Source organism: Leptidea sinapis, chromosome 13 (genome assembly GCF_905404315.1).
Source record: "Leptidea sinapis chromosome 13, ilLepSina1.1, whole genome shotgun sequence".
Lineage (NCBI taxonomy): Eukaryota > Metazoa > Arthropoda > Insecta > Lepidoptera > Pieridae > Leptidea > Leptidea sinapis.
Genome location: NC_066277.1, coordinates 7,217,844 through 7,233,882, shown reverse-complemented (window position 1 = coordinate 7,233,882; position 16,039 = coordinate 7,217,844). Strand labels below are relative to the sequence as shown.

At 34.7% G+C, this 16,039-nt stretch overlaps 1 protein-coding gene across 7 annotated transcripts in view; it reads right to left on the bottom strand.

The window, feature by feature from the left end:
- Positions 1-16,039, bottom strand: part of LOC126967536 (protein fem-1 homolog CG6966) — a 120,780-nt gene that overhangs the window by 18,586 nt on the left and 86,155 nt on the right. For 4 of the 7 annotated variants that reach the window (XM_050812054.1, XM_050812053.1, XM_050812057.1 and 1 more), the window contains exons 2-3: positions 12,031-12,258; positions 894-1,053 (exon numbers count right to left, since the gene is read on the bottom strand). In XM_050812054.1, the coding sequence (XP_050668011.1) occupies positions 894-1,053; positions 12,031-12,156 (286 nt within the window). In that variant the 5' untranslated portion in view covers positions 12,157-12,258. Of the gene's footprint in view, positions 1-893; positions 1,054-6,526; positions 6,652-12,030; positions 12,259-13,671; positions 13,843-16,039 lie in introns of those variants that run through there. The other 3 variants (XM_050812055.1, XM_050812058.1, XM_050812059.1) reach the window with 3 other exon arrangements.

Below are 16,039 nucleotides of genomic sequence, written 5' to 3'. Positions count from 1 at the left end.
CTACAACTAATGTTGTATATAACAAAATAATCATTTCTGTTCTGATTTTATTAATTTAGTACTAAAGGTAAGTTACGTAAAAGTATATATAATAAATTAAACTTTCCGTAAAACTGGTTACTAGTACTGTGCCATGTTCATGACGGCGTAACATACTGGGTAGGATTCCTTCGAATCATCGTTTTGACATGGACTTTAAAATAGTAACTAATGTAAAAGCAGTGAATTTAGGGAAACATACCAATAAATGTTTACAAATAACTCCAAGCCAGCAGCCGCTTCGGGATCTCTAGAACACTCTAGACAAATAACACCACATACCTAAGTTTAAGGCGCTTATGAGAGGGCATAACAAAAAACAAGACCCTCCTAAGATATATGAATATATTGTACGTTAAGAAAAAGACATAAACTCCTTGAACCCTTGGGGTTAGAGATCGAGGTCCTATCTGGTTTAGGAGTCATTAGACCCCCAGGAGTTAATAAGTGTTTTCGGTGGAGGTAGCCTTTTGGTAATATCGTAGTAGTTGTATATAATATATAGTTATAACAGATAAAATTGCTGAAATATGTCTCCTTCAAAAAATATTCTAAGCCTAAATTTACCAATAATGACAATTTAATAATGAAAGGATAACGATAAAGATGATAATATTATAAAAGACGGCAATCAAAAAGTTTACGGACTACAATGAATCATGGGATATCCGGCCCCTCGATTCCTCGATTTCAATAGTATGTACAGCAAAGTGGCCCCAGGAAAAGGAGGACAAACGAGCATGCTCTTTTGCTCACCAGAAGAACATTGCCGGCCTTTCAGCGAACACACTTTAGTAAAGGTAACCATGTAATATTGACCTGAACACACTGAAAGCTCTGCTGATAAAATTTACCTGATCCCGGCTGCTCGATGTCCGCCTTGCACCTCTCTATCAGATACTCGGCCACGTCGTAGTGCCCGTTCCTGCACGCGATCACCAGGGGTGTCGCCCCGCTCACTTTGGCCGTCACCACCATATTCAGCTCCTCTGAGCGCCAACTGAGCAGGTACACCTGAAAAAAAACACAACCCTATTAGATATCGATACCAATAAATTGTTTCATTGGACGGGTACACATATTTGGACAGTCGAACGCCGAAACTCAATACGATCAAAACGAGGTTCCACCAGTCAGAGATTAATGGGATCGGGGTTAGAATTTGTAGGCATAGGCGGAAGCTTCCCTAACTAGTTATCTTAATAATAATAACGATTTTAGAGTATAATAATAATAATATTGACACACTTTTGTGCAAATTATCTAAATATCATATTACATATAAACATCTTCTGAGCTATATAAATGCACTATTCGAATAAGTAAATCTGGGTAAACTTCGTTCGATTTTTAAATTTATTACTTTTGAAGTAGCCTACTTTAAGGTTTGCCTTTAAGTAGCACCATGACTTAGAACACGTCATTCAGAGAAAGAAAATTATATTTTCTTCCCACCTCGATGAAAAACGTCTTCGTCCCTGGTACGAGGGACAAAAGTGGCACATCCTCTCCCGGCAAGACGACTTTTGTACCACGTACCAGGGACTAAAAGCGAGCTTTTCATCCAAGTGGGGGAAAAAATCGTATACGCACCACGTGAGATAAGTAGGACATTGCCACCCGCGATGGTCAATATTCCGCGGGTGAGAACGACCTAATAACGCGAAAATGCGATTGTTCACACATAGATTAGAGTCTACATGGCGATCTATGACTATGAGTACTTATAAGTATAAATTGTGATCTTATGTACAAATACTATGAAACGGCATAGATGTCAACTGCGGCATGAAGTGCATCACAAGTGGCGTGTTCCAGTTTGCAGGGCACACCGCAATTACCGGGGCTTTATTTTCCTTGACCCAGTACCGTGATGCACAAGATGCTCACAAGAGTCCTCCTTCCGAGAACGAAAGGAAACACAATGACTAATGGCACTTAGCATCGGACGTCTCAAGGTGAGAAATACTGTTGTATAGATTCTTGTTTTGTTTCGCGAGAAAGATATCAACATTTGGTCGTAAGTGATATAGCGGTACTAAAAATTTAAGTAGTGATTTAGTATTCATCGGAACGGCACACATAAAACAACCATAAACATGGAATATCTTAATATATCTAACTGCGAAAACTTCTAGAACCTTAAACTATATAACTATACAAATAATGAAATACATAGCGATCATTTTCCACACTATTTGCACACCATTGCTATACAAGCATGTCAATATCCGCAGCGTTGCAATCGTACGTAACAATTTTATGTAAGTATGTGTAGGCGACCGTCATCTCGCAAGGAATTAGCGATTTAAAATTCTTTTTTGGATGGATTGGACCTTTTGTTTGGATTTGTGTTTTAGTTATAGTTTTTTCATTTCACTTAGCAACAATGACTTGAAAAACGCTAATCTATACAGACAGGAATTATTAATATTTAAAATACGATGTTGAGATTTGGTCGCTCATACATTAAGAAGTTAATGCAACAAAAACGCATTATGAAAATTAAGTAGCTGACATAAACCATATTGTACTGATCAACTTCCACTTTACAGAGTTTGTTTATATGTTTTTGTTATTTTAACAGTCAAAGAAAAAAAACTTATTACTTACCGTAGTTCATAGTTATTGAACCTATTTTTAATTTAATTGTAATATTAATTTGACCCAATTTAATTGTACAATTACAAATAGTATAATAATTGTTGTTTATTTATTCTTAGACTTTCAGAACTTGTCTTCAAACCTGCTAATAAATAATAAATGTTTCTGAATTTCCTCCAAGATAAGCATAAAATATAAATCAGCTACCAGGCAAACATAACATTAAAACAGCCGCGCCGGTCACAACAACATTATCTAACAGCAGTGCATCGTCCAACACATCGATATCAAAAGAGAAATCAGTGACCCGCAGTGGAGCGGTCGACGGTCGTGTAGCAAGCGATGTGGCAACCGAGTACCGACTGCGTTGCGACACGCCGTTCTACGTTCTCGGTGTTCGCTTGCGCCGGTCGACAGCTGAGCCCTAACAATGTTCGCTGTAATCGGTTTGTGCTCATTACTATTAGACGTACCGTTAGTGAGATTATTATTAACGATAGCTTCCATTACGTGCATTTCTATGGTTAAACTAGTAACATTGTATGTATTTCTAAAGCATTGTTAGAGTTCCGTACCCGAAGGATAGAGAACGGCAACCCTATTACTAATAGCCTTAGCACATGATCGGATTCAGTACGGCCGAACCATCGGACACAGTCTGGTAGCGGACAATATTCGATGGTTTGACGCATTCTCCATCGCACAAAATTATTATTATTATTTTTACCGTCCCGAGTGTATCGAGAGCAACGCCGGACCAATTGGTGCGAGGCGCCCACCGGACCGTCCGATGGTCCAGCCATACCAAATCCGACCATGTATTTCGGCTTCAATGTCCGTCCGTCTATTCATCTGTGTGTCCCTGGGCTGTGTCTATCTCTTAAACTACAATAGTCAGAAAGCTGAAATTTGACAGAGCGTGTTTACCAATTGGTTACTATTGCCGCTAAAACAATGGAAGCCAAAATGACAAATACCAAATTTACGAATTCTTACATATTGCTATAGCATCCTGTTGTTTCTGTTACATTAGTATTTAAAAAAAGTGTGCGTGTACTTATGTATGCACGCAAGAAGTTATACTTCTTTGGCCTAACGAAGCAAAAATCATTAAAATGATTTATTCCTCGGGCTATTCTACGTTTTGGGAACGAACGGCTGTATGGGCTTGAACCCTTTGCCTGTCCCTTTGACGCAAAAGTCAGAAAATTTTAGGAACCAACTTCAACATGTTACTATTGTGTTATAGTGATTCGCGCGCATCTTAAAATTTCACTCTCATAATTTTTTCATACCGCCTAAAGAAGTATAACTTGAAAAGTAAATTTTGTTACATTTTCAACGACGCGCACTTGACCGCTTTCATTTCGATGACACTTACAACAGGAGAAAGGACGAGAAGAGCGTCAGTGACTAAACTGCGTAAACTATTGTTGATCTTAAAGATTTAATAAACATACCGTCTCTGGAGAGTGAGATCGTTCACCTCATACTAAAGTAGAGATCACGATTTAGTGCAAGATATTTTTTTATTTAATCGACAAGACAGCATGCTGTAATTAATCCTCGGCGACCGCAATTTTGCAATAGTGAAGAACACAGAAACGTTTCCAGAATTTCGGCTTAAGGCCGCTATCCCAAGAAGTCGCCAAAATAGCGTACAATTGAAACCATTTGTTGACGGTTTATGTAAAGCTTATATTTTTCCAAAAAAATAATTTTACATCAACAGAATAGCAGAAGAAAATTCATTTTTTTCTTTACATTCCTATTTTTTATAGACAGCGCGAAAAATATCACCAAACTACCCCTAACTAAAATAAATAAATAAATAAATAAATAAACTTTTACAGTTGGAGCCATTCTAATCATTCAATCTTGATAAAAATTGTACGAAAATTTATTAATTGTACACCAATACTATTTTATTTAACATGACATAGTTTTGTTAGTATTGTTAAAAAAATGTATTTTGTTTGTAATAAATTAAAAATGCTTCTAATTCTAAATTAAAACTTCGGCGATGTTGTGCGAGAGAGGTAAATTAGCTCCGGTCATTTCCTCAAGGTCATCGGCTTGGTCCAAAGCCTTAAAGCGGAACTGCAGCCAGAGATACAACGGGTTGCCCGAGCTAGAACGCGCAGGGAGGGCTTCTTCGACTATGGTAGAGTCAATTAGGGGGGAATTTGAATAGTTATCAGGCGGCACCGGGGGAATACTAAAGTTATCTGTTAGAAGTGAAGAAGATACCAAAGTGTGCTATATATTGGCTCAAATACTTGTTAGCGGAACCGATGCATATTTTTTGAATAATAATACAAGGTGACCCAACAAACGTTGTATTGCCTAGAATAGAATAATATTAAAATCGCAATACAAAAATAGGTGATGATCGTAGACGGGTATGTATTTTTAATGCTGAATTATAATAAAATAAAAATAAATGTCAAAAAAATAAATATTTTGGGGTCACCCTTATCAATTATGTACGAAAAATAGATGATGGCCGATTCTCAGGCCTACCCGATATGCATACAAATCGGTTCAGCCGTTCCGGGGTTTGGTAATAAACAACGGGACGCGAGAATTATATATATTAGAAGTTATAGCAGTGATAAGTACAATACACTTATAAAAAGACCGATGGTTATTTTTTTTAATAGTATGAGTTAGTTTCAATGTTAAAAAGTATCATATCAAGCCTAGTATAATCTCTGTTACACTTTCACAGATAGTTAATCTTCAGTGAAAGTGATTTTATAAAAAGCGAACAAAACTCGACCTTGGCAGTGAACATAGAATTCATTTGAATTAGAAATAGTCAGAAAAATTTGTCCCAACAGTCATTTAAAATACTCACGCTTAACAATTGGGTTAGTAAATTGTTGTAATGGTCTCCCTGCCTCTGGTCATGCCGTATATTTTTTTTATGGAAAAGAAAGACTAACGAGCGAACGGGTCTCGTACCTGGTGTAAAGTGATCACCGCCTCTCACATTCTCTTGCAACATCGGAGGAATCACACGAGCGTTGCGGGCCTTTAAGGAAGGTGCCAATGACGTATCGTTTCGGAAAAATAATAATACATATCAGTTACTTACCGATCGTTTTGAAATTTAAACACAACACTGTATTCATATATGCGCATATTTAAAATAATTGAAATATCTATAGATATTATACTTACCTACTTATATATAAAAATAGATATTTGGTTATAGATAGAATAAAATGTTGTCGTTTCTCTCCAAACCCGATCATATTATGATACTTATCTTAATCAATAAACATGTATGAAGATTTTTGTATTATGAGATAAAATAAAATAAAATATTTTCATGGTAAATTCGTTTTCTTTCTCTTGCATTTTGTATGATCTTAAGAGATCGGTCAGTACGGTCTTTGAACCGTCCACCTAGCTTTGCCCGACACCCAAAACCCTTCATCCCAGTAAATTCACATTAAACACAAACGGCTGAGATCTTTAAAGTTGTAAGAAATTCAGCTCTACATAAAATCTTGTATCAATGGTACGGAACTCTTTATGTGCAATTCCTACATGTACTTGACCAGTATTTCTTATAGAAGTACGGAATCCTAAAACGAATGGGAAGAAAAAATCGGATCTAAGGGTCTCCAAATAGACAAGTCACAGTTTTTTTTTACAGCGTCATATATTAACGATCACTTTTTAAGCCGTTCCTTAAAAGTAATCCTGAAATTCATTTACTGTCATCATTGTACGAGTATAGTGAATAATTAGTGTAAAAAACATCTGCCTCTAATTATGCCATTGCCACAAAACTTTCTATAGTAATTTAGTGCCTACTGTAAAGCAATATTTCAAAATTTAACAGTAAAAATGTTACTATAACTCAACATACCGCAAACAGAGAGCCGAATTCCTCCGGAACTGAAACGATACTACTGGAGAAGCAACCAATCGGTAGCCTCATTAAATAACCTCCCTTGTCCGCAGGAGCGTGTACATTTCACAATCAACAATTGTGTCCAGAAATACGCACTGGCATGAGACAATCACATTGTTTCCGAAATAGTGTCAACGGTTCAATGTCGGCCGAAGATTGCATTAAGTAAACACACGGATCGAACAAAGCAATCATTATTAGTCATTCACACAAACAACCCACTAATGCGTGTACCTTACTTGTTAACAATCAACTTAATAGCCATTGATGCGTATATACATACCATGGTTACGACAAACATGACGTTTCATCTAATGTATTCAATATCATTACTTCGAGGTTTGGGTGATGCTTAATGTTCGGTGACGTCAAGAGATTAGGAATTTCCACGAGAAGTATGGGTGGAATTTTATTAATTCCTAGAGTATATGCTTGTTGCTAAATGCGCTGTTTACTAACGAGGTCGAATTATGTAAATGGCCGTCAAGTTGCAGCTATCTAGTCCTCTGCAACCTTCTAGGATTAAGTTCCAATTACTGACTCAAAAATAAATAAATAAAAGGCATTTATTTCAGGTACAATAAGACTCATAGTTACAAAAAAATTTAGACACTAAAGGGGTGCCAAATTAAAAGTAAAATTAAAGTAACTACAACTATATCACATATTTGTGCAGTCATTTTTTGTTCTTGTCTATGTGAAAAGAGATCCAGCGCTTAAACACTGGATTCCTGATGTCGTCGGAGACAGCCACGAGTATTTTGTTGAATAAATAAAATAAGTAGCACTCAATTTATGACTCCTTTCTACAAGAATGTGCTTGAAGTTACATTATTCTTGGGTAATTAGCAATAATCTACTCAAACTGCTAAAACTCATAGCACGATTGGGCGAACTCTACAGATTTTTTTTAACTAAATCTACATAAACTTCTTTACCGGAAAACAAAAAGCTAGTCCAATATAAATATATATAATTGACAGATATAAAATAAAGCGATATATAATAAATTACACACTGGACATACCACAACCCGTTTTAATAGTGATGTATCTTTACACACAACACACAGCAAAATTGCATATAACTTTATTTGTCCTACCAATATTCCACAAAACCTGAATACTCTACGATTTCTTTTATTTATTATTGTTTCTAGACTATATGTATAAATTAAACATGTTTAAGTTGCTATTCTACTATTTCAACAGGGATTTCTAAATATAGGTAAATATTTTGCAAGTGCTTGTGGGCGATTTTATTGGCTTTTAGGATCATTGACAGCCAGATACGGTCAATTGACCTTCTGATATATAAAATAGAAACGAATAGACAAAGAAACATACTAAAAAAGCATGGACCATGACTGCGGATTAATTAAGAAATATTAAGCTAATAAAAAAAATCGACTTCAAAAACTCCAAAGTATAAAATACATTATTAGAGATTTAATTTAATACACCTCTTATGGAAATCTTATACCTTTAATTTGACCTTTAACCTCAAAGTCACGCGTGGCGAGTGTAGGTACCTACCTGCTATTACATTTGGCTTGGCACCGACTTCAAACCTATTAATAGGTAGGACATACAAATAATAGTATTTTATTGTAATAAAGGTACAAGATTTCGGTTTTTTAAGTAGTTATGGGTAGGCCTACGAAAGGTTCCGCGTGCCTTATACGGTATAGATCCCCTATTTCTCGCTTTTATGAGACACTGAAATACCTAAGACCAACTTTTCGGCAAACGGGTTGAAACTAATAATATATAATCAAACTAAATGAAAACTCCATCATCCACGTAAACAAAAATATTCATAAAATGACAACTACTGGGACAAACTATGTCAAATTTTTATGGGACCAAATGGCATACATTCTGCATCAATTTAAAGAAGAATCCCGAAAATCGGATCATAAATCTCTCGTAATCCTCATCCTTTCGAAGTCGGTTAAAAATAAGGTAACTTATTAAAAATGCTATTTTTCAATGTTACGTGAACACCTGGGAGATAACACGACTGACTGCAGTTATGTACATTTATATCATTATTTATATAACATTATCGTAATAATAGACAACAATGAAGAGTCACTCCGAAGATACGGCCATGCAAAACAGGTTTATATCATACAAAGATAAAAAGGATTAAGAAAGGTGTTTGTTTTAGGAGATGTGCAACGAAGCACACATTCATACTAATATATAATACTAAATATTTAATCAAGCAAAATCAATCCTAAAGGTGACCTACGCTTCTCCAATCCACTTGGACCCAATGGTTTTCAAGTGACTCTTCAGGTTGTAGTTTTAGGTTCAGAGATAAAGAATGAGAAAAAACACAAAGTCAAAAAAAGACATAGAGGAAATGTTAGTAACCAAATTAAACAATAATGTATTCAGCTTTGAATGCAATGGTAAGAGATAAACGCTGAATCATTAAAATTTTGTATTTTAAAAGGACACCATTGTTACATTAATCCAGCCGGTAATATACACGATCCATAAAAATACGGTGTACTAAAACATTAATAATCAATAAATTATGAGAAGAATAACTTCAATTAAATCAACGGTAAATAGGTACATTATCAATAAAAACATTTGCAAAAAAAAAAATATTTCTTTTGCTGCGTTCCGCTTGCAATGATAAAAATCTGAGGTTAACTGTGCCAACGAACTATCGTATGCATAACATTTTATGTAATAAAAACGAGGATTAATATCGGATAGTGGGTCATATTTTGCATAACGCGCAAGCCTTATACTTTAAGGTCAAAACCGAAAATAATAATGTCCTTGTCTACATCTTCACTCATTATAATGAATATCGCCAATTAAAAATAGATCAAGACTTATTATTATACGATTTGGTCCTTTTTGAGATACGTCTATTTGAGTAGATTATTCGTACGATTTATTGTTGAACATTATCTGGGAGCTTGTTGTAAAATCATATACAACGCCCCCACAAAAGACTTACTAACTCGACTTAGTCGAAGTAGTAGGCATTATAAGTTTATGTTTGTTTCTGGTGTCAACATTATGGCTCTGACAGTTTCTAGCAAATTCGCTTATGTGCCTATGTACACACATAGCATTATCAAGAATATATTGAGAGGCAACAGTCAAGATGTTTATTTCTTTAAATTTTTCTCTCAATCATTCTTTAGGTCCTAGGTTATAAATAGCGCGAATAACCCTCTTCTGCAGCACAAAGATGGTATTGATATCGGCAGCATTGTCCCATAGCAATATACCAAAAGACATAATACTGTAAACTACTCGAGCCGTATCTAAGTCGCTCGGTTAATCTATATATATAAAAATGAATTGCTGTTCGTTAGTCTCGCTTAAACTCGAGAACGGCTGGACCGATTTGGAAAATTTAGGTCTTGAATTATTTGTGGAAGTCCAGAGAAGGTTTAAAAGGTGAATAAATAGGAAAATGCTCGGAATCAAATAAAAACAACAAATTTGTTTTTCCTTTGATGTGTCCATACATAATTTCTATGAGAGAATTTATTGACGCACGCTTTGACAGTTCTGCTGTGAAACAATTTCATTACGACAGCAGGGTGCATATTTTACGAAGTAATTCTTGATGTTATGATATATTATTACAAATTGATATATATTATTAAAAATTGATGACAAATTCATAAGAAACATTACTTTATTTATTATATACAGAACAACGTCTGTCGGGTCAGCTAGTTGTCTAATATTTTTAACCGCGTATGCTGCAGAACTAAGTCTATTAGCCAATCCTTCAATATTGCCCCATTGTAATTTGGAATCAATTGATTTGATTGAAAATAAACGTTAAAATTGTGCTTTATTATCCTGAAATAATGATAATACTGATTTAATGCGACGAAGTCGCGGACAGAAGCTAGTCATATAGACCTTGAGAAAATCTCCTTATTGGACATGAAATTGTTTCCCGATCCATCGACTAGTTTGGATTTAAACAAAACAAAAACTGACGAAACATCTAACCTTGTCGATTTCGTGAATTCCTGTATTGACAATATATTTAGGGCCACAATCAATGTTATGACGTATTTAATATTATTTTTATGCATTATGCAATGCAATAAAACTGATTAAGCTTATGTTTTATTTGATCGCGTAAACAAATACGACCATATTATTTGCTGTTGATTTTAGAATTCAATGTTCATAATAATTATATGCTGCTTACGTTTTCTAGGATCCTACATTGTAAAAAGGGTAACAGATCAAGAAATAGTCGGATCTGTTACTCTTAATATAGTTACTAGTAATTACCTACCTAATTACATAATAATACAATATATCTAATATATAAAATTCTCGTGTCATGGTGTAAAACTTTGAACTCCTCTGAAACGGCTTGACCGATTCTCATGAAATATTGAGTGCATATTGGGTAGGTCTGAGAATAGGACAAGATCTATTTTTAATCCCCCTTAATGTTAAGGGTGGTCCACATGATTTTTTTTATTAATTTTTTTGACATTATTTTTTTTAATTTTTTGATTATGAGTCAACATTATAAAATACATACAACTTCAAATTTTCACCCATCTACGATCAACAGTTACTTTTGTATCGCGATTTTAATATCGGCAATACAACGTTTGCTGGGTCAGCTAGTATATATATAAAAATCTCCTTTCACAATGTTAGTTGCCATATTTTTCCGAAACGGCTTGATCGATTTTTATTCAATTCTATATGTATATTTGGTAGGTCTGAGACTCGGTCGTAATCTATTTTTCATAGCCTTAAGTGATAAGGGAATCTTAAAATTTTCTCATTAATTTATACAGCAAAACAACGTTTTCGGGGCAGCTTGTTAATCACCTTGCCTCAAACTAGGCATATTCTGTACTGTGGTTGTAATGATACGATATATTATTACAATATACATTTAAATTACATTATTAAATAACATTTAAATTAATTTTAAACTAAAAGTAGGTATTTTACTAGAATTGTATTTTAATTACACAACGCATCACCAGTTGGAAAATTTCTCTAAGAGTCACAAGAGCTGGAAAGACACATTGCGGTTACTCTTTTCAAATGTTCAAACCGTTCAAAATGTAATCGACATAAGAAAAGTTATTTTGATTCTAAGCGTAAAAAATTAGGGATTGATTGAGATTGAGGGCATTTCAAATCGGTTTTTTTGTAATTTTTTTCTAGTACTTGTAGGCTTTAATTTATGAAAAAAAAAAAAGATTAATTTCAAAAAGTATAGGCTCTTGTGAAAAACTCAGAGAACCGGTATAGGCAACCGGCAAAACCAAGCAATTAAGATAGTCTTAAGAATATAACTGGCGAGGTGAACATTTGATACGCGCTCTGTTGCACTCCCACTGGTAGATTCCGTAAAATATCCACTATCAGGTAAGTTGGCCTCCCCCCATTTTTATGAGGGATTAACGAACGTAGATAAGCGGTTACCTTCCTGATCCGTCTCAGCAGTCGTCTCTGGCGCCGCAGCAAGGTTTTTCCGCATCGCCGCAATCGCTCCATCCACTTGTAATTCATCGGCACGAGGTCCATCAGATCCCAAACACACTTTGGCATGTTCACAGCGCAGCGACAGAATGCATAATATCACTCGAGTCCGATAAAGTCTCGTCCACAGTATTCCACTCAAATTATTATAAAATCAAAGTCACCGCAACGCTATCGTCAATTATTAAAGATTAATTTGATTTAAAAGCAAGCAAGTTCAATGCAATTAAAACATAAAAAGGAACGCCCCACTCAAATGCAAAACCAATGCAACTACTACCAATACTGAACTGCGTAGAACCACAACAACATCGACACTATTTGAAAGACCGCTATCGTCAATTAATTAAAGATTAGTTTGATGTATACAGGAAGTTCAATTCAAATAACACAAAAAAGAAACGCCCCACTCAAATGCAAAACCAATGCAACTACTACCAATACTGAACTGCGTAGAACCACAACAACATCGACACTATTTGAAAGACCGCTATCGTCAATTAATTAAAGATTAGTTTGATGTATATAGGAAGTTCAATTCAAATAACACAAAAAAGAAACGCCCCACTCAAATGCAAAACCAATGCAACTACTACCAATACTGAACTGCGTAGAACCACAACAACATCGACACTATTTGAAAGACCGCTATCGTCAATTAATTAAAGATTAGTTTGATGTATATAGGAAGTTCAATTCAAATAACACAAAAAAGAAACGCCCCACTCAAATGCAAAACCAATGCAACTACTACCAATACTGAACTGCGTAGAACCACAACAACATCGACACTATTTGAAAGACCGCTATCGTCAATTAATTAAAGATTAGTTTGATGTATATAGGAAGTTCAATTCAAATAACACAAAAAAGAAACGCCCCACTCAAATGCAAAACCAATGCAACTACTACCAATACTGAACTGCGTAGAACCACAACAACATCGACACTATTTGAAAGACCGCTATCGTCAATTAATTAAAGATTAGTTTGATGTATATAGGAAGTTCAATTCAAATAACACAAAAAAGAAACGCCCCACTCAAATGCAAAACCAATGCAACTACTACCAATACTGAACTGCGTAGAACCACAACAACATCGACACTATTTGAAAGACCGCTATCGTCAATTAATTTAAGATTAGTTTGATGTATACAGGAAGTTCAATTCAAATAACACAAAAAAGAAACGCCCCACTCAAATGTCAAAACCAATGCAACTACTACCAATACTGAACTGCGTAGAACCACAACAACATCGACACTATTTGAAAGACCGCTATCGTCAATTAATTTAAGATTAGTTTGATGTATACAGGAAGTTCAATTCAAATAACACAAAAAAGAAACGCCCCACTCAAATGTCAAAACCAATGCAACTACTACCAATCAACAACATCGACACTATTTGAAAGAGAGAAATATGTTCATTTATGACGTCATAAGTACAGTACAACTAAATATAAAAGACTTAAAAAATTAAACGAAAACAAAATTGAGAAATATTCTTAGATCATTTAGACGTCTACATAGACTATGACAGCTGTGAAAACGTCGAAACAAAATTGACTTTAGAACCAACCTCTAATTAGAGCATTTCACGCACACTAATCCCGAGTGTAAGACGTAGCTTGTCTCGCATCGAATTGTCACTTCAGGTTAATAATTGTCACAGAACATAGACTGGGTTAGATATTAAAAAAAAAACACACGCCTAAACACGAGTGCGCTCTATAAGTACGTTTCTAAGAATGTGTAACATAATAACATCACAATTCGCACCGTATTCTAAACTCTGAGTACTCGGTTCTGAGCGATTGTTTAGTCCCAAACGCAAACAATAGTGTTAAGTACACAACACTTCGCGACAACGCTAATAAAATAAACAAACAGTTAATTATTGCTAGACCTTAGACAGGGCGTACAATTTAAACTGTCATTGTTCGAAGTACCTAAGTGTTAACTGTGAATATACCGTTTGCGGCAACGGGTGCCGAAAGCGAATTGTATTTAGAACGTGATATAATAATATGGCAATGGTCACGTACACTCCAGGGAAATAGATTCCAAAAGAGATAATAAATGTTATGTATTTGAGTTTAACCGTGTTGAATTTGATGTAAAATTCGATCTCTGTGCCTTATCAAATACCTAATCAAATCAAGTTGCTTTATTTAGTCAAAAATGACACATGTGAATTTCAGAAGTTATATATTTTCAAGGTTGAGATTTAATAAGAAGAAAATACTCAAACGTCACGACTTACTGGAATCAGTTACAAAATCAATTTTTTTTTAATCCAGACATCAAGAACCCGGATATTTATAACTACTTGCCACAAAAATACTCATTAAACAACTACTTATTTGCTCAAGTTGCGTGGATATAAACCGAGAATCCAAATAGAATTATGTATATTACAACACAAATATGGCATCAGCACAGTACACTACAGTCGTACAAATATTTTCTGCTGTATTTTGATACACTTGCGTAATCAACGCTTATCTCATATTTTCAAAGTATACGTTCAGGCATAAATGAGTCTGTAGGTAAATGCAGTAGAATATCTGTAATATTTTGCACAACTTTTCATTAGACGTCGTACGGTCTGCGGACGAATTCGTCGTACTTAATAAAAATTGGTAAAAACTGTTTGTTTTTGCACCGATTGCACTAAGGCAAACAGTAAATTATAATACATACTGTTATCACAATCAAATCGCCGTAAAACAACACAAGTGTTGTTCTGTATTGTCAGCTTTTCGTAGACAAAGTCGAAGGGAAATTTGATACGAAATATAAATATCATTGACAACTCAATAATGACCTCCTCTATCGTATCATTGTTTAATTTACTCCGATCTTGAGATAGATAAGTTACTGCCGTTATTTATACAACCATCAAAGACAATGCCACAGTTTTCTTCCTTATTTTATTCTAATTGAGGAAAATAACTAATTACTGAACAAACTACTAAGCCTAACCAGTGATTGGGAAGTATTTCGATACCAGAAGTGCTTTCTTTGAATAGCAATTAAAATGACAGAAACATAATCAAAACTTTCCAAATAAACGACTGTATTTCAACCGTTCAAATCGATCAAAAATGTCAGTCCAGACTTATCAGCACAATTTTCAGGTTAATCACGTTGATAATTGATATAACCATTGTTTATACGAGATTACTTTTTCATGGTGCAATATATTGCATAGTTAATGAATGTATATCATATTTCACTATCTTAAATGACAGCTACAATTCGACCGGCATTTTTGCATGAATTCAAATTCAAAATAGGATTTAAAATTACATATTGAAAAAACTACGAACCACCTATTTGAAACCTCAGTAAATAATAAATCCGAGAAGAATCGAATGGGCGCAAGAAACTCAGCGGTTTTTTTTGCATGAAAATATCGTTAAAGTATATGTAAGTAATATGGTACAAAAAAATACTCCAATCCCAATCTGTATCGTAACATAAGACATGAATTCGGATATCATCTAAACATGGTATTAAGAGAAACCAAGGTCTCTTACGAAATTTGCACAGTTTTATATGAAGTACCTAGGTACTTCATCGAAGGACGAGAAGTTTAGCTTTACTTAATTTTTAATATAGTCATCTACATTCTACAACATCGTCGTTTTGTCGTTGAAACTTTTTTGTTTACGTTTCAATGCAAATGTTAAATTGTTAGATTGTAATGAATTGGCGGTTTCAGAAATTCTTTCACTATCCGAGTCAACTTTACCCTAATACCAATACTCCGTTTGACACCGTCCAACTGTCACTTCACCCGTGTAAAATCAAACGATTTGAATGTTGAATTGTTCTACTGAAAGTCTACATTTTTTTAATCTGAAAAGTAAGTCTGAGTTGACCCTTCTGGCTGTCCACATCACAAAAAGTAGCCCGATAATATGATTAAAATTCTGGTGTAG